Source organism: Ixodes scapularis, unplaced genomic scaffold (genome assembly GCF_016920785.2).
Source record: "Ixodes scapularis isolate PalLabHiFi unplaced genomic scaffold, ASM1692078v2 PGA_scaffold4__175_contigs__length_147842914, whole genome shotgun sequence".
Lineage (NCBI taxonomy): Eukaryota > Metazoa > Arthropoda > Arachnida > Ixodida > Ixodidae > Ixodes > Ixodes scapularis.
In genome coordinates, this window is record NW_024609879.1 from 76,249,228 (window position 1) to 76,273,975 (window position 24,748).

At 42.9% G+C, this 24,748-nt stretch overlaps 1 protein-coding gene and 1 pseudogene across 1 annotated transcript; both read left to right on the forward strand.

Annotated features, from left to right (window-relative positions):
- The first annotated feature begins 2,113 nt into the window (after positions 1-2,113).
- Positions 2,114-3,465, forward strand: LOC120839992. Its single transcript, XM_040210413.1, has 2 exons — positions 2,114-3,298; positions 3,445-3,465. Exons 1-2 carry the CDS (start codon positions 2,114-2,116, stop codon positions 3,463-3,465), a joined length of 1,206 nt encoding a protein of 401 aa, XP_040066347.1.
- A 1,562-nt stretch (positions 3,466-5,027) lies between these two features.
- Positions 5,028-16,950, forward strand: LOC115311705 (annotated as a pseudogene).
- Positions 16,951-24,748: the final 7,798 nt, after the last annotated feature.

Here is a 24,748-nt window from a genome sequence, read left to right on the forward strand (position 1 = left end):
CGGTTCAGACTGCTCAAAGAAAGCGCTGCGAAGGCTCGGGCGCGCGAGCGTCTAGGACTCGGTTTAAGCTCTAGCACTAGCCTTGACAGTGCTTTCTTCGAGCAGTCTCAACCGAGACTCTGCTTCATGCAAGCCGGCCCACATATCTAGAAAACCAATTTTCTGCCCCAAAAGGTGGTAAAAAAAATGTGTCACATTACTGTGCAATTGCGGGGCGTTAGCGTGAAACATTTTCGCGATAGACTGCAACGCAAACAAAAAATGGAAAAGAGCAAGAAAAAAAAACCAGTGAGTCAAGCGCGAAATGCTAGGGAAAGGAAGGTGGGAGTGGAGGAAGCAGATGGATAGCTGGCAAGGAGAGGAGGAACTTCCCTTGCCAGCGTTGTTTACTTACTCCTTTCCATGTTCCTTTCCCTTGCCCTTGGCAGCAGTTTAAATCAAATAGCGCTGCGTCGTCCTGGCTTTCATTGCACTGCTCAAGCTATGAATGACAAGGTGCTATACCATTCCAGCCCAGCTCTGTTCACCTGACCTCTCAAGCCAGATGCACAGAAACGAAAACCTAGCCGAACGTTTCACATGACAATTACTGCGGCCATCCATATCACTGCCCAATGTTAGCATGCTAGACTGTAGCTCCTCATGGCTCGGGCAACCTAAAAGAACAGGGAAACATAGTTTTGTATGTTAAGACTGGACGACAAGACGACACGCACGCTGCAGGTGTAGACAGGCAGGTGCAAGTGTTCTATCTTTCTGGTGTAAATAGAAACATTGCCTTCAGATTAACACAGAACATTGAGGATGGCTGTTTTGCACTTCAGTTTAAACACAATGTTAGTTTTGAAACTTGATGAAAGCTCACGTTAAGTGCTTTATAATCCTTACTGTGTTCATTTCTAGATAGGTGTATGTTTATGCTGTGTGTCATTATCTTCACAAGCACAGTTGATTTAATGTTCACTGACTTCAGTTGTGGCAGGAATAAAAAAATTTGGGGTCAAGGATTAATATCTTTGGATTAGGACTTCGCCATGATTGCTTCGAATATTGGTAATGTTTCAGGTACCTTTATAAAAATGCAAAGATCATGTGTTTAAGTACAAAATCGTGGAGAGAAAATTTTTTTTTTGCAGATCTTGGGACTTAAAGTAGACCTTCAATCCGAAAAAAGAAAGCCAAATTGTTCAGCTCTCATGTCGTCTTAGGATATTGTATTTCTCAGGGTCCCAACAAGCATGTTCAATATTAAATCAACTTGAAATAAACCAAGCACTCTTTTTTGGTTATAGATGAGACATCACTGCAAAAGATGCCAGAAAAAGTTTACATCATTGGACACGTTCTTCAAGCACACATTATATCATGAAACGTCATCAAGAGGTGTTCCATGCAGCGTTGTCGGCTGTGAGGCTGCATTCAAAAATTACAACTCATTGCGAAGCCACATCACAAGGTGTCATTCTCCGCTTGCACCTCGTAATGCAACTAACTTCCAATCCTGCCGGACATGCAGTGTTATTTCCTGCAGTGAAGAGGTGAGCCCTGGAAAGGCTTTTATCGAGCACCTCAAAAAACATCTCACCGGCAACCCGCCAACTGTTGTAACTTGTCCAATTGATGCGTGTGATAGCCAGCTTAGGACATGGGGTTCACTCAAGACCCATCTTTCCATATACCATGGGAATGGAAAAAAAAATCAGTGGTGACAGAGCCAGTAGAGCAGGATGAAATAGTGACGTCATGCTGTAGCAAGGATGACAATGGTCTGGAGAACATTAGGGAAAAACCAGACGTTGAGAGTGAAGTGCCTTCAGTCATTGATGATGTGGATCCCACTCACTTAGATCAAGACTCTTTCCTTGAAAGCATGGCCCTTTTTACTTTGAAGCTTGAGTCAAAATATTTGATCCCGTCCTCAATCGTCCAGGATATAGTTGCTGACGTGAAAAGACTTCATGGCATTTCACAGGAGCATCTTATGACTGATTTGAAAGCTCACCTAACCGATAAGATGTCAAGAGACCAAATGACTGAGGCAATTGACCACTCCTTTGGGAAGAGTCCTTTGTCTGTTGCATTTTCAAGTGATGGAGCTCTTCGCTCAAGCTACATGAGAAATGTTTACTACACTAACAAACTTCATCACAATAAACCAGTCGAAATCTCTCTTGGATTAGACTATTCCAACGAAATGCGACATTACAGCTATGTGCCCATAAAGGTGACACTTCATTCGCTGCTTTCTAACCCAGATGTACTGTGCAAACTCTCTTTCAACGCGCAGGGAGGCAACGATGGTGTGTATCGGGAATTCACAGACGGCAAAGTTTTTCAAAGCCGGATATCATCCGATGGCAGTACTGTATCGGTAATCTTATACCAAGATGCTTTCGAAGTCGCCAATCCCCTTGGATCAGCCCGTGGAAAGTTTAAAATGTTAGCGGTATACTTCACGCTTGGAAACCTACCAGCTTACCTCAGAACCGTAGTTGACCCTCAACAGCTTGTTTTGCTTTGCCATGATAAAGACTTTAAACACTTTGGTTGTAGGAAGCTCTTCGAGCGACTCATCAGTGACCTCCAAGATCTTGAAGATGGCATCACAGTGAACGGGCACCGTTACGTTGTGCAGCTTGCTTTTATATGCGGTGACAACCTTGGAAGCCATAGCATTGGCGGCTTTGTGGAGAATTTCAGCAGGGCCTCTTACATATGCCGGTACTGTGTTACAACCATGCAAGATTTTAGGAACAACAAGCCAGCAGAGCTTCGAACTGTTTCATCATACACTGAAGCAGTCAACCGTGCTAAGGACAGCCAAGAACAGGGTTTTATGGGAGTCAAACACGACTCTCCATTCAACAAGCTTTCAACATTTCATGTCTGTCTTCCTGGGCTCCCGCCATGTCTTGGGCATGATCTTTTTGAAGGTGTTGTTGACTACGACGTTGCACTGATGATAAAATATTTCGTGAAAACACTGAAATGGTTCTCTTACCACCATCTTAATGCAACAATACAGTTCAAATTTAAGTACAACGCGTGTGACCAAAGGAACAAGCCAGCTCCAATGAACGTAAGTGGTAAAAAGCTTGGAGGCCAGGCACTGCAAAACTACACTCTTTTGTTACTTCTACCAATAATGGTGGGAGACAAAGTTCAGGATGCAACTAACGAAATGTGGCGTCTCCTTTTGACTCTCCAACAGGTTGTAGAACTCGTCATGGCAACTGCCATTTCAGATGACCAAGTGTCATATCTGGCACTCTTGATCAGTGATTACATCTGTGAGAGGGTAAGGTTGTTTCCAGCTGTTCCACTTCGTCCAAAGCATCATTATTTATTCCATTATCCTTATCTCATTAAACAGTTTGGACCACTCGTGAAAGTATGGTCTCTCCGATTCGAAAGTAAGCACAGCTACTTCAAACGTTGCATTAGAGCATCTGGCAACTTTATTAATGTTACGAAGTCACTTGCTCAGAAACACCAGCTCCTGCAGTCTTACTTGCAAAAGGAAGGCTTGTTTGGACCAGCTGCGGCGTTCAGTGACCTGACTCCTGCATCTGAAATAGCCAGTTTCGACAAAAACTTGTGGTGCTTCATTCAGAAAAACTTGCCCACTAGTCATGGAACCTTGATGACTGCTTCGTCAGTGACACTATGTGGCACACATTACAAGCCAGGTTCTTACATAGTGCTTGGTGGGGACCAGTACAACCTGCAGTTCGGCCAGCTTCTGCATATTGTGGTAGAGTCTGGCCATGAGGCAACTCCATTACTTCTTGTGAAAAAAGCAGCGTCTGCATTCCTCCCAAACTTCAGGCTCTACAAGTTGGTGGAATTGGAAGTGGAAGAGGTACAGTTGTTGTCTTCCTCTCAGCTGATGGACATACATGCATATGTCCCGTACAGACTCCTCAACTGTCTTGTGATCAGGCTGCGGAGTTCACTATTGTTCGACGATTTTGAAGGTATGATACCAGTGATTTGTGTGGAAATTACCTTAAATTTAAAAACGGGGGACACCCTGCAACTCACTTTTTCAGTATAGCACAGACAATTGGAAAATGTAGGCCAAACAAAAAACCTCTAGGCAGGCTTTTCTATTTTTTTTAAATATATTATATCATTCGTTGCAAGTTTTTACTAAGGTGCCTTCATGTGCGCTTCGCATAGGGTGATGCCAACTGCCTGTTTCCCTTTCTCACACCCTCGTCCACCGCCATTTTGTTCCTAATTGTTTCCCCGTGCGCCGAAAAGTGGCCTTTGTGTCCATCGGTCCTCCCATCCGAGGGGGGAAATGCTAATCCTCCCTCCGTGGGTTCCACAACGCTGCTCCGAACTTGTGAGATAAGGTGCTTGTTTCCGGGAGGGTTATAAGCCCACGGATTATCGCCAAGGACCAAAATGGCTGCTGGTTTGTCGGTGAGTGGTATTACAAAGGGTGGCATCACCCTAGCAAAGCGCACATGAAGGCTCCCTAGTTTTTACACCCGCAATGTCTAATAACTTTAATTTGAAGTAGTGGGGAGTAACGTAAATAGGTTTCCATTTGGAAAAGTCGTGAAATTATCAGGGAATATCGTCAAAACGTTGGCCCCACCAGGGAAAATGATCAGTAAAAGTGGAATGGCAATGCGGAACAAAGCTAGATGGTTGCGCATGAGCACAGCCATGTCGAATAATGTTTCTGAAATATGATCCTTTGACCCGCAAATGCTCACGGGATTTTATCAAAATAGTCAAGGGAAAAACTGGGAAAAGTCGGGGAATTTAAGATCACTAATTTTGTAGACACCCTGTTAAATTGTAGCAATGCTTTACCAGCTAACTTGCACCCTTATTTTTTTTTCTAAATTACAATTGTTTTGTAGCATATAACATAAACTTTGCATTTGTACGTTCACTGTTTTTCAGATGATAGTCAAGATCTGGAGCCTTGATAAAACAATAAAGAAACTGGCAGTGGTTGCCACTTTCGACGCCATAAAGAAAAAGGCCATAGAGTTCGGTGTATGCTGCAATGGAGACATCAAGGTTTGTAAAATAATTTCAGCAGTTGAAATTATGTACTTAGCCATTCTTATTCTCAAAATAACATACCCTGTTTCCAGGTACACATGCTGGATGGAACGGAGGTGGACGAAGAAGCTTTCAATTGTTTGAATCAGTCATCTGAGGATGCTACTTACACCTTCATTGCAACAACAGATTCTTGGGTGTCAGGCAAGTCCAAGCTTGAATTTACTTTAGGAATGGGGGAGTAGTAATTTTTCAGTTAAAAGCAAATGTGAAGCAAATTATAACGTAATATGAGAAATGAAAAATAACTTCGAAACACCTAATTTCATAGAACGGAAAAAAAGAACTTATTTAATTGATAAAGGTTCCCTAGCAAAGTTTCTGCCAATTAGTCTTTATTTATTATGCAGGCAATTAGCAACAGACGTGCAGTATAGAGTTTTTGCTTCAAACGTAACACTTCGATGGCATAGTTAGAAGTTTCAAAGACTGTAACCACAAACTACAAAGAAATGCACTTGGATTATTTTGCTTGGAATTTTAGTTACACAATATAATAACAATATTTATTAATATTCTAGAATATGTCTACTGTGCAGAAAAGTGAGCTGGTATTCTCTTTCGAGAAATTGGAAAACCTATAGGTACTGTGCTCATCGTGTTTTGTAAGCGAACACATGAAAGACATAAAAAGTTAGCTTATTGGTCTTCTCTGACAGAACTCAGATGCACAAGAAGAGAACAAAACAAGCAATGACACTGGCACCAGTGGTTGTATTTACCGGAATGAATAGCCAACACTCTTAAAGGCTGACGAATGCAAAACGATTAGGAAGCTGTCCCTCGCTTTCCTCGTTTGCACCCCAAAGAGGAAGAGACACTGCCTCCTCTCTGTGGGGGCTAGTTTTTGGACATTCTGTTTTCGGGGAAAGAGGAGAGAAGAGTGCAAGAGGGAGGGGAGAGGACACTACGGGAGGGATTTCAGCCATGCAGAAAGTGCTCCCTGTGCATCTGCCTTTAAAGGGAAGTAAAGAGGTTCTTAAGAAAACTGAGTTTGAGCCAGATTACAGCATAATGTTATCCCGTGAATCCTGAAGATTAACTAAATGCGAGAAAACTCGAGAGACCTTAGGCCGGTCGTTGCGTCATATCCAGATTTTTCGGCCGCCAAGCGCGTTTTGCTCATGTGGGCAGCACATGGAATTGCAAGCTTGCCAGGTATATTACCCTGCATGTGACACTGGTTGTGACGTTTTTGTCTGGCCTTTCTGACAATATCAAGAGTGCACGTGCATAGCTTTGATGGGCATTGTAGGCACGCAAGAGCAGAAGTTCCGACAAATCTGGGTATGATGTCACGCTCAGAGATGACAGGGCTTTGGCGCTATTTCCAAAGCACTGTTACGACTGCTCCTCGCATCAGACTGAAAAATAATTCCAATATTCGTGGTCTTGGGGGCCAAAAGAAGATAATTAAAGTGTTTAATTTTTCGAAAATACAGAACCACTTTAGTTTTCCTTTAAGGCTTGTCGTGGCAAAGCACACTTTTTTGTTGTGAAGCACAAAAAACAGGTCCACATGCCAGTAGGCTCATACGAACGGTGGATCAAGCTTGTTGAAGGGCACATCAAACAGTCGGGTGGTGCAGGCTCTTTAAGGGAAGCCATTTGTATCAAATAACTGGCAAAGATTGATCATCTCTAGGCCTTCAAAAAGACCAAAGGAAAAAAGAAATTACTTGCTTGAGCTAAAACGTGTTTGTCAACCTTGCTGGCCTAGTCATTTTTTTAACTTGTTCTCGAACGTTTCGTCAGCTTGTACAGCTAGCTAACACCATCTGATATGATGTTGCAAGGAGATACTTTACAAAAGTATGTCTTTGCAATCGGATGAGGCGGGATGGCGGTTGTTATGATAAAGCCAATTTCCTACTTTTGATGATTACATAAGTACCATGTCTTTTATGTGTACCTCCCTCAAGCTCCATTGCTTTGCATCGTTGCTCTGTGGTAGAGCATCTTGGTGGCCCGAAGTTTGGATGTCGACCTCCTTCAGTTACTGTCGCATTGTATTTTGAAATACCACAGCCAAAAGAAATGTTCCCCTAAGTTTAAACTGAATATGGTGCTGCACTGTTATTTTATTATCACTATTCTGTTCTTTGTCTGCCTCTTTTGGAATGATGTTTCGCTCTTCGTTTTCAGGTCAGCAGGGGGATGTAACATCAACACAACATGAAGGTGTCGATGTGCCTTTTGGTTCACAAGTTCAGTTTCCCTGGAGCAGCCTTAGCAAAGACGTCATGAAAGCATTGCAAGAGGGGACTCAACTTAATCCGACTGACCGACAAGAAGTTGTGCGCATGGCTGCCGCGGCCTGTCAAAAAGTCAAGGCTAGACCCTCTGCACGTGAAATAAGGAGTGCTGCCAGTTACCTTGCTGACAAGTACCCTGGGGCACTTGGGGACCCCACTTCCTGCTCAGCTACGTCAGTATCTTCTGTAGGCCTGGCCTACAAAATAGAGAACAGAATAGAAAACAACAGAAGAGGATGCAAGCGCCTTGTGGAAGAGCTCAGTGGTGGAACCATCAAGCTAAAGAAGCAGACATCTCGATCAGCTTACGGTTGTGTGAACTGGCAGCCAGCTACTACGAGTTCTTCACTTCATGAAGTGGAAGCCTCAAGAAAGTTTCTATTGGACGAGGCATTGAAGTCGACATGTGAACAAGACGTTTGCCTTCAAACAAAGGCCATGGCTGAGTGCTACCCCCACATCAGGACGTTCATAAATTCGTCAGAGCCTCCATATTCAGCATTGGATGTCAAACGAGCGTGGCCACTTCTGTTTGTGAGGGAGCACCTCCTTGATCACTTCCATAGGTATAATTTTCATAAATATCTGTCCATGAGTTTACTCAGGTTTAGAGTTATTTACAGGGTGTCGAAAAATGCAAAGCTATAGTTATAGAATTGACGGCAATGGGAGCTGCAAATTTGACAAAAAAGTGTTCCTTTTATTATTAACCATTATAATGCTCGAGCTTGGTGGCCACTGTTTTAGTTGCATATGGACTAGGGCAGCGTGAGTAAGCAATTAGAATGTGGGGAATATCATTAACTATAAATGTAACTATGGCTTCAATGTTCTGGTAGAGCAGTCACAATAGCATGTGGTAGAGGGCAAGAAACATTTCAGCACTGCAGCATGGAGGCACACATAACTGAGTGAATATAAAAAGAAGGCAAATTGGAAACTTGCAGCAGTTTCAAAGATTTTCCTGGCATGTGTGCTTGAAAATCTTTTTGCACAAATATACCTTTTTAAAAAGGCAGAATATGTTCAGTTTTTTGCAAGAGTCACTCGCTCCTAAAACAAACATACACTATTATGCTCATAAAAAGGTGCTTTAAACGACGAATACGATTGCTACTTTCACCATACAGTCGTCCTTGCAGATTTCTTTCCTTCAATATTTTGCTTTTCGCAAAAAGGTATTTTGATTACAAAGATTTTGGATATGAGGAGTCAGTGATAACATGAATTTTTTAAGGCTTACAGGTGTCTGTCTGGACGGAAAATTGAGCCTGCCCAAAGATGTCCTCCTCCTCGTGACATTCCTACGTTCAAGCCCCAAAAATGATGCTGTGCTCGAGTGGAGCCTCAAAATCAACAAGGCCGAGGCAGAGTTCAAAGATCAAAACGCAGCAGCTGTCTGCCTCCTCCCATTGCTTGCATCCTACTTTCAAGAAAACCTCGGAGAGCTCTTCCAGTTACATCAGGTAGGAGCATTCATAATAACCAGGCTATTTGTTTCCAAAGACACATCCTCATGACCTTGTTGAAAATAACTTCCTGGAAGTCTCACACAGGCAGTCAGCATTCCACTGAGAAACTATGCATCTGGAAATACTAAACTTTTCTTAATTTTTTGAAATTTTCAGCTATATCAGTCTTCCTGTATACCGTAACATACCGGTCATGCACCTATGTCCGAATAGGCGCCTACCTAGTGATCTTTAACCATTGGAGCAATGCCTTGTACTCTTTCTGCAGTTTCGCTTTCTGAGCGACCATCCCCCCACTTTTTCAGAATTGTCTGCAAAATCTTTGTGAACGCTTTCTTGGTATCTGACGACAATGCTGATAATGAGCACGTAAAAAGGGAAATTACTATTGCTCTACGAGGAGCCAAACCTTCCTTAATCTTTTCCTGGCTGAGGTGGCTCAACTTATTATACTTCACATTAGAGTGCAATGGGAAGATATGCAACTCTAGGCTGGGTCATCTTATAGTATGTTCTACATAAATATTTCACTAAACCAAAGGGGGAGCGGCGGTGGGCACCCACTCTTGTACCACTTGCTTCTAATGGGTTCACATGATGTTTTGCATTTTTGGGATCGAGTGTTAGAGTTAACACAAAAATTATGCTAGAGAATTAACTAGTCACAAACGTTTGTACTTCCACTTCGACTCCTAAGTTAGGATCATTTGTTTTTAATATTAGCAACTTCCTTGTCCCGCAGGTGTAACAATGAGGCTTTGTAACAGATATCAGCAGATACATTGCTGCTTATTTAACGTTGTTTTTTAGTTGTTATTGAGCGTTAGGACAACAAATGTTTGTTGTTAAAAATGTCCTTATTAGTGAGAAAATAACAGGAACCGCATCCTTTCCTGTAGGTGGGATGAAGGGTTAAAGGAAATAAGGGTGAGATGAAAATAAAGTGGGTGAGACGAACCTCTTTCACATAAGTGAGGGGTGAATGGAGATTAGCCTTTTGGTATTCCCGAATACCCGTGGGATTAACAGACTCTTTCAAGGTTTGGGGTTCTTGCATGTGTGGGCAGTACCAGGAGTGCGCTTCTGAGACTGTGACCTCGCAGTGGGTGCATAGGCTCTTGTCTTTATCCTGTGTATGGCGGCTTATGCACCATGTTCTTGTGGGTGTTACATTTTGCTGTTTCCTTGGAAACCATAGTGGTGTGGGTCCGTTGTCTTTTCAGGCGCACCTCTTCCCACCTGGTATAATAGACCCTTTCCGAAATTCAGTCTGGCCACTTTGATCACTATCATCATCTGAAAAAAGGCATACGTGCCGCACTAATGGCGGCCTTTTGTTTACTGATGAAGGAAGAAGGTTGAAGATGCTCCTTAGAAGATGATTCGAGGCTTATACATCCGTTACGTTAGCACGATACGGAGGAGGAATTGAAAGCAAGATCTGCGTAAGCGTTTATTTCTAGCCAGAGCCCAGTCAATCTGTTGGTAGCATCAAGGTGCTCCAAAGCTCCTTGAGTTGTAGGACTTTATCAAGCCGTATGCGTGGATTGACGCTTCGTTCTGACTGGTTGCATCTTTGTTTCTATCGTCATTGAAAGAGATCGAAAAGGAAATGTGCAGTGAAGCGCACACTGTGATTTGCCTTTGACTTGCCAAAGTGACGGCGCCCGATAAGATATGGCAGAATGCATTTTCATTGTCGCCATTAGTACGGCAAAAGTTAAACTGCCGTTATAGCCACCAGATGGCGCTGAATTTCAGGAAGGGTCCATTACCATCTGGGAGTGGGTCTAAGTCTTCTTTGAGTAGAGCCGTGAGGTGTTTTCAGTGGGCCTGTTGTTTGGCTTCCTGGGAGAATGGGGGATCCTTTGTGTCTTTTTCAATGAAGGTGGCGCTGTTGTCACCAAGGATAGTAAGGATAAGGGAAGACAGGAACTCGCATGCGGTGGCAGACACTGTTTTATTTACTTGGGAATGGTTTGGTGTACCAGGAAGCAGTGGATTTAAAGTTGTCGGCCTTCCTGCCAGAGTCCTTTGAATGTGCCTTACACTCGTCGTGTGTTATCTTGGAGCTTGCACCTCAGTTGTTTACGGAGCTTCTGGGTGTATTTTTTATCTTCACCGTGGTTGCATTGAAATTGGCTTGGAGTTTTCAGTCCTTATTTCTCCTGTAACATTGTTGGGCTTGCAGTCTGATAGCACACAAGTTGAGGAGATGAAGGTCGGGGTCTGGGTCGTCTTGTTTAACTTGGTACTTCTGAGTGGATGTGGCTTTCATTATTCGCTCACCTAGCCACTTTTTCAGGTGCTAGGTTAATGAAGCTGATCTGTCATTTAGTGTTGGGGTGTCTTTCTGTCATTAATTCTATTTCGACGGGTAGGTGCTTGCTTCCCAAGGCGTAGGAGCAGTTCGCACTCGGGCTTGGATGTTGTGTATGGCCCATGTCAAGTCTTGTGGTGTCGTTCTCAGTGCGACGTTTGCCAATGCGAATGGCAGTCTGTTTTTCTTTGAGAATTCATAGATTGGCCTGCTTGGCGGGTGTGAAGACATTGCACTCTCTGTCATTGTCTCGCTTGTATCCCCATATTCGTGCATCTGCGGTAAAGTCGCCGGCCACGATAAGTTCTTCGGGCATCATTCTTTGCGATCCGCCTTACGTCGTCTTGCTTGTGTCCCACAGTTCTACATTCTGTGCGAATAAATATAGACTCATAGATGTATGGTACCTTCACTAGCATTTCGTGCATTTCTCAATTAACCACACATGTTTTCTGACTTTTCTTAGGTGACAACAGAAATCACAGAGGAGTTTCGTAACAGTCTGCCTGCTTCTCCTGTAATTGTTGCACTGGGTGAGCTTCATGTGTCTTTTCCTTGCATGCTTTGTATTTTTGAAGGTGCTTTCTTTTTTAATTTGTGTTGAATTTTGGAACAACAACCTAGACCGTTTTATCGTGGGTAGTGCCATTTTGAGAGTGAGAGAGAGAAGAGGGGTCAGTGCAGATGACTCCTAGTGACTCAATTGTAGTGGAATACTGTAGTGGTGTAACCAGAGTGCTGGAATACTGCAGTGGTGTAACCAAAGGGTGGTGTGCCGATTTTGACCAGAGCTAGATAGACAACAACATTGTTTGGTTTCGGCAGCCTTATCAAGCACCAATGTAAAGCACATGTCCTGGTATTATACCATACTTCGACAATCAATGTTTGATTGATCCAGCAAGAAAAAGAGAAGTTTTTATTTTGGTTTGTGAGTGCATTTGCCACAAAACGGCATACAGCCCAAACAGCAGGTGCCTGTGAGGCATTTGATTGTTTGGGCCTGCATTCTGTGTCTTGTCCAACCCGAACAGCCAAATTTTCTGCTCGTAGAATGTGTGGTCGCATGCGGTCTCCGGTCATTTAATTTCTAGTTAAAGCAATTTAAACGAAACCGACGACTGGCATTGCACGTTGGCATCAGACTTCCATGCTACTGATTCTGTTCACAAACTCAACAAAAAGTGTTTGATTCTACATGGTCATATACAAATTTTTTGTTTTGTTCAAGCCTTCAGGAGCACTTTGCATAACTTAATGTCATTACTGGGTATGGTAGCTCAACACTATTTAGTGTGACCCTTATTTGGCTTGGCATATAAGGTGTGCCTTATCTGTGATTGTGATGCATCTCAGTCTCAGATCTCAGATATGTGTCACAATCCTATATCAGTGTGCCTACCTATTCAGTGTCCCTGCTGGTAATACCTCTATAGAAGTTTCCAGATGTGAATATGACAATGGTATTTTTTTCTTCATTTAATGCGTGAGCGTTAAAAGCCCTATTAGAGAAAAAGCCGGCGTAGTGGTGTCGGTCGCATGACTTTTCTGGTCACTTGGCTAGATAGGTCGACACATCTGATACTAACACATTTTCTCCGCATTAATTACATTAATCGCTTGTTTCTTTCCTAGGCCGCTCACTTTTCGAATGCAGCTGCCAGCTGTTTGTGGACCATGAGGTGATGGTGGAAGATGTGGGCTTTCTCCAAGCTGTGGAACTCCTTTTCGCCCTTTATTATTGTTTAAACATCCAGTATGCCAAAGGTGCGGGAACCACACTTGAGTTCATTCAGAGGTATGGTTTATTTCCTTCATAATTTTGAGCCTCATGAGAGGCAATAAAGAGCAACTCTGCTGAATTTTGGCTGAGAAAACGATTAGTTCTCTTTATAATCATCTAGGAAGGCTACAACTGAAATCTTTCTGTATATAAAATTGGACCCTCAAAGTTTGACAAGCGCTAATCTGCTAATTTTAGCGAGCGATGTGCAGGCTAGCCAACTTTGGCACTTCCTTCAGATGTGACGTCATGTTGATGTCTGTTGTATACACCGGCTTTTTTCTCTTTCAACGCCATCACATGTCCAGTCAGTTCAGACAACACTGCCTAGAGTTGACCCAGTGAGTGGGGTAAATCACGTAATCATGCATCTGCCATGGACATGAGTGTGCATGCAACTGACGTCGCTGCTTGCCCTTTGCCGAAGTTTCGGTTTCAATTTGCGACTTGAGTTATAAATAGCAAAGTTGCACAAACAATATTCTACTTTTCGTGAAACAATGTAGAGTTGTTCATGAGTGCTTTTCAAAGTAAGGTCATCCACTATCTTGAAATTTTCTAAATTGAGTAGAGTTGCCCTTTAATTTGTCACTGGCTACCCACATTTCCAAGCTCAATTTCAGAGTCCATTATTAAACCGCAATAGGGTGTTGTATTCTTGGACCACAGAATGAATAAAACGTGGTCGGGACGAAGGAGACGACAAACATTTCTTTCAACTAAGAACAACAGGAATGAACTTAAGAGCACTCCGTGCAATTCAGACTGCCAAGAAAATGGAGAGAAAGGGAGGCAGGAAGATAAAAAGGAAAGTGTAAAGTTAGAATTGTAACTCATGCTGTTACTTCACTCTTTTTCTTATTTCCTTCCTTACAATTTTTGACACTTACCTTTCTCTCTTTCTGCCTCCCTTTCTCTCAATTTCCTTGGCGGTCTCAATTGAAGGAAGTGCTTTTAAGCTCATTCATGTTGTTAATTAGAAGAAATGTTTGTCGTCCTTTGTCCGGGTATGATTTGTTCTTTCTGTGGTCTGTGAATTTTACCAACACACTCTTCAGTTACTTTAAAGGTTGTTATATCTTGCATAATAATTCGATTTAAAAGTTTCACCTAATGTTACAATGTGACTATGTTTGATCCTATCCCAGAAATCACAAATAAATATGTCAATATATCTACTATTCCTATTGTTTTATCTTTACTGAATGTGTCATTTACTTATAATTCTATTTGGCATTCAGTTAGAAGGCAGAGTCATAAGCAGTATACATCATTAAATTATTTTTGGCTGGAAACAAATTGGAGCCTCAAAATATGTTTAATATACTCGGCTAATTATTTACTTAAGAGTTTCTCTACTGCACCACACTATTCTGTATCACTCTAAAAGTGTCTAGAAGTGATATGTGCAGATGATCTCTAATTCATAACTAAATTTGACTGATATACAACCTTTTCACAACTTTTTGAAGCTTTATTTCTGCATGTTTTAGTAGCATGTGGTTCATGTTTGATTTTGTACCTGAATACCTTTTTCTCGTCTTTATACATGTTTATCAATCGTATGTTCTTTCGACAGTGGCTGGCCAAAATGTGGCTTCCTAAAAAAAGAGAATGATTCTCTTACAACATTCCTTTTGCCATGTCTGGTGCTTTTAAGCAATCATTAACAGCTAGTTGAGTATTTTAGGTCATTCAACTGTCTGCAATACTAATTATGCAAATGACTGCTTGCTTAATTACGAGTAGAAATGCAGAGGAGGAATTGCTTTGTGACTGTGTAGGACAACAGACAAATTTTAATGCTGTATTGTAATAAAAGAAATAAGCACGAAGCAGGGATGGGCAAAATACATGCAAATATGTATCGAAATACAAATACGAAATGCTTAGTCAAAAATGTATTTAATTACAAATCTAATTACTTTTGCAAACAAGTATTTAAGTACAAGGTACAAGTACAGACAGAAAAGTAGTTGGTCTCTTCCAAATACTTTTCCAAATACATTCCTTAAAATTTGCGTCAGCGACTTCAGGGCACCTGCAACAGGTTTCTGGGTATCTCATTTTAATTTTGCATCGCACACTCGGGAGTTAGTGCTCGAGGCTCTAGTAACGTAATACAAATATAATCACAAAAAACAAATGTAATCAGCTTGGACGTAATAGGTGAAAAAAGTACAGAGCTTCAAGCAGTTTTTTTTTTGTTGTTGATTACATTTTGGTATAGACAATCAAAGAACCAAGACGACCAAGACGCGCAGCACTAGCTACAGATTTTTTTATTGTTGCAACTCGCACCAGTTACAAACATCTGGATGACCCGCGCATTTAGAATGTTCGAGGCAAAGGTATGGATGGAAATCAGGCTGGAAAGCATCACAAGTTGTCACCGTCACTTATTTAGCCAGTCTGCCTGTGAACGTCGATTTCGTCACTATTCTTTCCCTGGACTAGCACCCTAATTACAAAGTCACTAAACGCTTGTGCTTGATTGAGAGACACTGCATTCGGTGCAGAACATAGTTTTCTTCTTGCTCTGGACAGTGACAATAAATTTGAGGGATGTATTTTCGCCCACAAAATTGCATTTAATTACAATTGTATTTGAAATACACACGTTTTAGTATTTAAATACACACGTCAAATACATTACAGAATTTTTAATTAAATACAAATGCAGAATACACAAAGTATTTGAAATACGTAGTTCAAATACTTGTATTTGAAATACTGCCCATCCCTGGTGCGAAGTATGTACTTGTTCTTCTGATTATGTCGCTGCTATAAAATTTACTTTTGTTTGCTTCCAAAGCTTCTCCCAAATGACTCAAATCAATTACATCGCTGTCTGTTCAATATCTTTTTAAATCAACATGTTTTAGTGTTTTGTAGTTCTAAAAGTTACATTATATGAATCCTACCCCTTAAGATGTGCCACATGGGGCTTATAACTTCTGAAATATTTCGAGTTCTGTATCCCCATCGCATCTGAGTGAGGGAAGCCTTGAGTGCCAGACTTTCTCCTCTTGCAGAAAAATGACACCTTATTACAATATTTTTTTTGTTGTTCCCTCATTGTTTTATTTTCCTCAAAATCTAGGCATGAATTTGTACCTTGACATATTTTCTTTAAGTGCACAGTCTGCTGGCCTAAATGTAGGTTTTGCTCAGCTTGTTATGGCTTAATTGTTATTTTAGGAACCTTCAACACACTTATACTTTTGAACTGTGCACCTAGTGACTTTGGTGGCAAAGCTTGGGGCTTTCGACATTAGTTGTGCATGTAAAATATCAGCAAGTACTGATCCCAAATCCTTCACTGCAATTTTTTTTCACTTGTCTGGTTTCTGACCAAATACTTATGGGCCAATCTGCTATTTGTTTCAGATACCAAGTTGGTATCAAACAACATGATGGGTCACGACAGGAGGCCGGGAGGTCGAAAGGAGCTCGGGCAAGAGCAATCAAAGCCGCCACAGATCTTGCTGCTTTTGAGAAAAAATGGAACAGTGTGAGTACATATTTGATTTGGCATGTGTACGATGTGGTATCAAAAGGTTTCCAGTCTTGTTTTGTATTAAAAAGAAAAGCAAATAGCGGCACGACACTGCATTCACAGGGGTCGAGGGCAGCAACCTTGATCTGTCATGGTGCTGAGTGGCTCAATGTGGCAATGCACAGGCGAGTTGGTGTATGATTACAACTGGTAGCAGCATGCAAAAAACACACGGACAAAGGGACGAATGCACAGGACTTCGGTGTTTTCTTTTCATTAAACATTTAGTTGAAGTTCAGCGCTCGCCTTGTGCATTTCCTCCCTTTGTCCTTGTGTTTTTGCGCGCTGCTACCAGAGGCTTAGAGCATCGCTCTGTGAGCTTGGGAGCCCCGCTGTACAGGTTTTTGTGACTTCATGTGCGTGCGCCTCTGCAATTTGTGCAAGTGGTTGTGTTCCTCCCGTAGCCTTTTCAATCATCTGAATATGAATTTGTTTTATTTTCAGCTCATCTGATGATCGATCGGATGCCATGAAGGTTTCTTTATAATTATGTTCTTTTACGGTTTACAATATAGTTCTTCAATTTCAAAACTGCCTGCGTTTTGTCGTGTCCCTTTTTTCAGACACACTACACTTGTTTATAAGGATTTGTCGTTATATTACGGAACTGTACTGCGCTAACTCATGATGCCAGACGTTATCTGTAACCCTCCGTAATACTACCAAGGCCGTAGCTGAGAGTTCACATTATTGTTACCGTACAGCAAGCACACAGCAATAGAAGTGCAGTACGCAAGCACGGGATTAAAGCTGCAAACTAAACTTGAGGTATGCAAGCCGTCAAGCGTTCCGACGGTATTGAAGGCGTAAGGGAAGGGTACGGTAACTGAACTGTTACCGTTGCAATACGGCAATGGAAGTGCAGTATGAAAATACGGGACTGAAACCGTACCCTTCCCTTACGCCTTCAATACCGTCTGAACACTCGACGGCTTGGATACCTCGAGCTAAGTTTGCGGCTTTAGTCCTGTACTTGCGTACTGCGCTTCTATTGCTGTATGTCTGCTGTACAGAAATGATAATGTAAACTGTCAGCTACGGCTTTGGTGGTATTACGGAGGGTTACAGATAACGTCTGGCATCATGAGTTAGCGCAGTACGGTTCTGTAATATAACGGCACTTTTTTTAACAGTGTACACCAATAAAAAATAAAGGAGCAACAACTTGAACCTTTCTTGATTAAGTGGCAAGTGCAAACACGGCCTGCTTCGTCGGGCGCAAACTAGTAGAAGGAAAGCTAAAGAAACATAAACGGCGAGAACGCTTGCTCTCGTTGCTGCAGCCGACCACGGAATAGCATTGAGGCACGTCGTAGAAATTGGATACGCGTGACCACCGCTGCCTCCCGCAGTCCCGAGCCGGACGCAGCACGCCACCAAAAATGGCGGACTCCTGTCTGCTGCTGCTGCGCATGCGCCATGGAAACTCCGGGAAAGGCCCATCACGCACTTGCGAACGCTTTTAATGTTGACGAAGCTAGTACACAATAAGTCAAGCTGATATAAGCCTTGGAATAAGTTCTGGCGTACATATGCACAATGACAAAAGAGGTGGAATATTTGAAGTGAAAATTTTTACAAAGATTCTCAGGGGCCTCATGAGGCTTCTTTTTGGTCTGAGAATCCTTACAAAGATTTTCTTCAACTTCAAGGATCTCCTGTGCCTCATTCATCTGCAAGTGGAAGAATATTTCCATGATACGTTTTCATTCTCTGAAACAGACAGGCGTCTTAGAATATAAACACAGTGTGCAAGTGAGCGCTATATCACGGCATCACCGCCTCTGGGTGCGCCTTGATATCGACTGTAGTAAACCCTCTTAAAGTATCGGTGGTGTTCGTTTGAATTTTGAAACATTATAAGTGGTGACCTGGTGACTCACCACAACAATGGTAAAACCTCAGCGTAATCGTTTGCATTATTAATGCTTTAGCATTAGTATCCACAGAGCAGCGAAATGCTGACGCCGTTCATGTGTAGACGAAGCAGTGGAAAGTGAAGCGCACCGCGTAGAGAGGAAGAGAGTAGTGAAGGACAAAGGCAAGAGGGAGGCTACGTAACAGAGCTTAAGCCACTGCTAGCGCGGATGCTGGGGTGAGTCTGAACTACGTTACCTGAACTTGCAGGTGTCCAGAACTTCTATGCCTTGGTTTGTGTTACATATGGGAGTGTGAACCAAGTACTAGCGCTGGTCCATGTAGGCGGCAAGAGAAGACGGAAGGTGAAGGAATGAGACGGGCTGCCGAAACCAGTGAACAGCGAAAGCAGCGTTAGACAGAGGATGCCGCTGCTAAGCGTGCAGGCGGGCGAACGAGACAGAGGATCAGAAGCAGCGCCTAGTTCGGCTGGCCGAAATACGGCGCAAGAAGTGACAAGCCGACGCGGGGCTGTATGAGACCGAGGCTGGGGCGAAGCAGTGTGTGAAGGGGGACGTGTTTGGCCTTTCTCAAGGGTCATGCTAACGACTCTTCTAAAGACAATATATCTACTTTTTTTTTATTTATTTGTTATACACCTTATAGGCCTGAAGTCATTATTAGGAAAGTAATCAAACAAGTTCAAGGAACCACGTCCTCCACAATTTTTGAGCTAGTAACCTACCGAAGAAGTTCTCTTGGTGACCGCCATGCTGCCACCATAGTAAATACTGCTGCTCAAAGGTTCCAGATGAGGCCTAAAGAGAATGGTGAACGGAATACATATTCAAGCGTGGCCCAAAACAAGTTCACAGGGTTTATAGAGCATTTCCGAAATTCAGTGCCATCTGGTGGCTTGTAAAGCAGTTTAGGTTTTGCCATATCAATGGCGGACATAAACTTGTATCGGCACCGTCACTTCCGCAAGTCAACAGCACGCGAGTAATTGTTCAGTGTGTTCTTTTCCGTTCGACGGTGACCAAGAACCTGAATTCGGAACAAAGCTCCAACCCACTCAGATGCCTCGAGAAAATTCTATGGACCAAAGTGCTTTAAAGCAGATTGTGTGCCGCACAACAGATTGACTGAATCTGAGTTATTAGAAATAAACGCTTACGTAGCTCTTGTGTTCCATTCCTACGTCGCGTCGTACTGACCCCCCGAATGTACAGGCCACGCAATATCCGCTTAGGAGCGCTTAGGACGACGACGATGCCAGGAAGCTACACCGGGTGACCGGGGCGCTACGTTCTAGCCCTGGACGTCAATGCATCGGGGGTGGCAGCCGTCTACTTTGACTGGGCCACCACCTGGAGCCGCTGCCTTCAACGAAGCGAGCGAGCGCACCATCAACCGCTAGGGCATTACCATCCAGAACGTCCACTGAACAGCCTACCGAAGGTCACCTTGGCTCGCTTGCCTAGTGGCCTGAACCGCCGCCGAACCTCCAAGACTCGTGCGACGGATCAGAAGAGCACGTCGTGCTGAACACCATCAAACCGCCAAGGCTTTCCCAGCCGCATGGTGAAGGCTCCGGACAGCACCCTTTGCCCAGGCACTTCTTACAGCTTGTAGAAGTGTCTTGGCAAACCACGAACCTTTGAGCAACGGTGCTTGCGATGTTGAGAAGACCGCGTCGTCCCCCCTTGTATATATCATCTCATAATCATCATCACTAGACGTGGCACCGCGGGCCTCCACGGTACGGGCTGTCGCCTTTCCGCGGTGCCACGGCTCTCCTGAGCCAATAAAGATTACGATTACGATTACGATTCAATGTCTTCTTTTATCAGTCACTAGAAGGCCGCCATTGGTATGGCACTGATGCCGTTCCACTGATGATGATAGTGATCAAAGTGGCCAGACTGAATTTCGGGAAGGGTCTATTGTCACTGAAAAAAATTACTATTCATCGCAGAAGGCTCATCCGCCACCAGACGTAGGGCTAGCGGTTCGATCCAGATGCCAAAGTTTCAAAACTAACCTTTAAATCAAAATTTAAAGTGCTTTTCAAAATTTTCAGTGGTAAACTGGGGCCTTTTTTTCGCACGTTGTCTGTGACTGACGCGATTCAGCTCCATGTATTCGAGAGCTCCGTCGGCCGCCATGTTTTATTGAACATTTTAGGATACCAGTTATAAATTTTGAATGAGAAAACGGTTAGTTTGACACTATAACATCTAGCGCTATATTTTGGCAAAAAATAAATGTTTTTCAACGGTTCTTTTGTGGTGAGAAAAATGTTTTGTACATATGGTTAATGCGCACAAAAAGACTGGGACAGAAAAGAGAAACACGTGGGAACAGACAAACGCACTCGTCCGCTGGACTCAAGCTGTCGCTCAGCTGAAGCTTAAGAGCTCAAGTTGACAAGCTGCGCGCTGGTCGTTTACGTATGCTTCTTTCTTGTTCCTCTCTTTTTGTGCGCATGTTTTACCATGCTTAATCAGTGCATACTCGCCAAACTGTCCACCTTAAAGGGATACTTCAACGAAATTTGAAATATTCCCATCGTGTTCAAAAATAGGTTGAATATGATCCACAATATCCGTAAATGACAATTGCGCGTTTGTATTTTGAGCCTGGTGGCTGTATTTTTCGTTATAAGCGGCCCACTCTGGCAAGCGCTCGGAGAAGGCCCAGCGGAGACCACGTGACATCAAAGGCAATCGTGACGTAGGTCGTCTCAAGACGAGCAAAGCTACGGCGAGGCTGACGTCGAGAGGATGGCCTAGTTGTTCCAGTCACCGAAGCGGCTGCTTTTGTACGAATTTTGAGTGACGGGTTAATCTTCTGTAATCTTGTGGGGGGACAATAGCGACTTGTGCGACACAAAAAAGGCGTTCTTGGGAAGAGAGGAGTTCCTCCTGCCCCTCTTCTCTCGTCGTGGCGGAGACGAGACAACCTCCGTCACTAGCTGTCAAGGTTCCTAGACAAGCATTACAAGCGAGGCGTTAGCGACATCCACCAGGTGCTCTTTGCTAATCGCTTAATTCGTTTTAAAATTCCTTTTCGAGACTTTTTTAACAAGATATTGGTATGTTCGATGTGATGTTGCTTTTTTGAACACATATAGACCAAAAAATGAGCGCCGAAATTTCGTTGTAGTATCCCTTTAATACTTTGTACATTTTGGGGGCGGGGGGAGGGGGAGGGGACCGCCCTGTACCCTTTAAAAAAAGTGAGCGAGTTAACTTTTCTGGACAGCGCTGCAAAACACAATCGCTGAGTTCAATACCAGGACACCAGTGATTGACGAAGTTCAGAACACAATGCTTACAAAAAAATGTGATGCGCGCAGGGATGTCCAGCTTGACGTTTCCCCACTGACCTTGCGCAGATCTTATTTTTCAGATTCGTATATTAAGGCTCTTCATTGCTTGGGATCCAGATATTGTTCGCCGTGATTGGCAGTTTTGGTGCTCAGCAGAAAAGTAAACTCGCAGGTTTTCTAGTGTTGCTAAACTGTTGAAGAGCATAGAAGAACCTATGGAATGGACGCGGCTGCGCGTTTGCCCATATGTTATATTTAAAGCTGCGAATTAATATTTATATTCTGAAGATTCGCAGTGCCTTTCCGTATCTGAAACTGCCAAAGTAGAGTGACGTGAGCATATTTGTTCCTCTAGGTGCTGTTTTTTGATGCTTGTTCACGCACGAAAGTAGCTTTATGATCAACACGCACCACAAGCTTTGGATGTTGATGTTTTATTTTTATATATGTAATGACCATCGGTCAGAACGTAGACAGCAACAAAGATTGCAGAAGGACGTTGCTAGATTCAAAGTAGTCAATATAAACCATCAGATGGTTAAGATCATACAAGATAGTGCTAAGCTTGCGATGCCTGTGTGGTAAACAGCCCCAAACACACAGAAAATTCAGATCACGCTAGACTGGCTTTACTCCATTTTTTTAAACCAACCGCTGGTGGGCCTTAAGACTAAATATTGCAAACACGCTTTTGGCTAATATATATTTGTAATTTACATGGGATTATTTCACTAGCTTTTGCCACATAGTTATATAAGTATCAAGCGGTTTTCGCAAGTTCCAATTTTTATTCTATCTTCATTTTGACACGTGTTTCCATTCTTTAGAGTAAAATATTCTAGTAATTCTCATAAAATGTAATTTTCGGAGAATAAGAAAGAGCGGGTGCAGCACCAAGTGTGCAGCCTGTGCTCACTGTTCAAGCGCTGGGCTGAGTTGAAAAGTGACAAGCAGCGAATTTTGGAGATTATATTAATTCTGCAAGTTTTTTCTGCTAATGAAAAGATGAGAGAGTCAGGGAGGTATTTCAGATGTACCTGTTCTAGGGCGAGTGGCACAGTCAAAACACTGCTGAAGGCAACATGCACACGATTCAAGCCGGGAATCCGAAAGAGACGCCCGGAAATCATTCTGTCAGTCACTATAAAAACCTGGTGCAATTTGTTTTTAATCTTGGGGGTGTTTTAAAAATAAATTCCTACATTTTGTGCAGAATAGTAAAAACAATCTCCGTGGCCATTTTGCGAATCTCGGGTCTCCTGCTCCACCCACCTTTCAAGATTGCACATCTTGAAAGTGCAATCTTAAAAGGGACAAGTGGACAAGTTGACAAATGTTTTCAGAGAAAACTGATCAATCCCTGCATATATATTCCCAACATATGTGTTGCCTTCTAGGGGACCACTTACTGCAGGGACATGTTTACTGTAGCATGTGTGGGTATAAGAAATATTGTTTAACTTTATGCAATTTGATCAGTGTAACACCATTATTATTTTAATTGTGGTATAAGTGACATTCATGAAGTTAACGCGTGCCTTCTAAATGTGCTTTTCTATCTTGATCAGTACAAATGCTTTTCTTCAATTGCAAGAGGAAATAATGATGGCCTTAAAATAAGCTTTTACATTTCGATGCAATGTAAGCCGGCTCAGTTTAGTGCTAACTGAAATGAATAATATGATGCATCGGGCGCCTCTGTCATTACACTATAATTACATTTAGAAACTAAACACTTTAGCAGTCAATTAAAAGTTTTTTTTAACGACTTAATGTACCCGGGGCTAATCCCCGCACGGCTGCTCTTTTGCACTGATCTGCCACTGTAGGGCCAACTCATAGCGCTGCACACCAATGGTTCTTGATTTGTCCAGATGTTGCTTCTTTTTACAGTTTCATAGAACGCGGATCATCTGACCATCCACGTGGTTTCTCCAACTCGACCGCTGTCAGCGCTCTGTTTGAAGAAGTTAAAGCGTCGTTTCCTGACAAAAAAAAAAAAAAAAAATCAGCATCGTTGTGAACTCTGCCGGCATTGTGCGAGACGTGGTGACAATTGAGAGAACGAGTGACATTGACTTTGGCGATGTACTTGCCACAAACCTGAGGGTGAGGCCGAACAATGCAATGAACCATGCCCAAGTAGCACCCCAATATTGGTCCAATGACGGTCTTATATCGGCTCACGCTGGCACCAATATTGGTCAATACTGGCGACCGCTACCAGGCGCTATATTGGGGCAGCTAGCCTGCCAATATTGGGCCACCCTGTTTTGCCAATTTTCAGCCAATATTGGACCACTCTATTTCCCCGTTTGCAGCCAATATTGGACCATTCTGTTTGCCCATTCGCAGCCAATATTAGACCACTCTGTTTGCCTGTTTCCAGCCAATATTGGACCATTCTGTTTGCCCATTTTCAGCCAATATTGGACCACTCTGTTTGCCCATTTTCAGCCAATATTGGACCACTCTATTTGCCCATTTTCAGCCAATATTGGACCATTTTGTTTGCCCATTTTCAGCCAATATTGGACCACTCCGCTTGCGCATTTTCAGCCAATATTGGGCATAACGGCACTGCCCTTTTAGCCTAGATAGGTTTTGCCAACCACTTTAAAATTGGCTGCCAATCTCTGTCGGAACGGCAGCCAAATGTCCGAAGGCCTTTTTCGCCAAGCTGCTACAAATATTGGGCGTGCCTTTCTCCTGGCACCATGGTTGAGCAGTTTACCACACTTGCACTGGTAACCCTTTGCCGCCAGGCTCTTCCTGATATTTGACAATATAATGTACAACTGCCACAACAGATAATAGTTTTATCTCTCTTGTATTGATAACACTGAAGATTTTCTTTGCAACATGCAGGCTAAAAATATATAATTTTACCATCAGAAAATATTTCGTGCATTTTAGTTTGCCATGCAAATGAACAAAATAATTTCTTTGCTAATAATTTATTTTGAAAACAACTTTCTGTGCTATTTTTCTTGCACTTCACACATCGCCAGTTGGCAGTTGAATGGCCTCTGTTTGGCGGCAAAACCTCTGGCGCCTGCCACCCTCCCGGTCCACAGCAC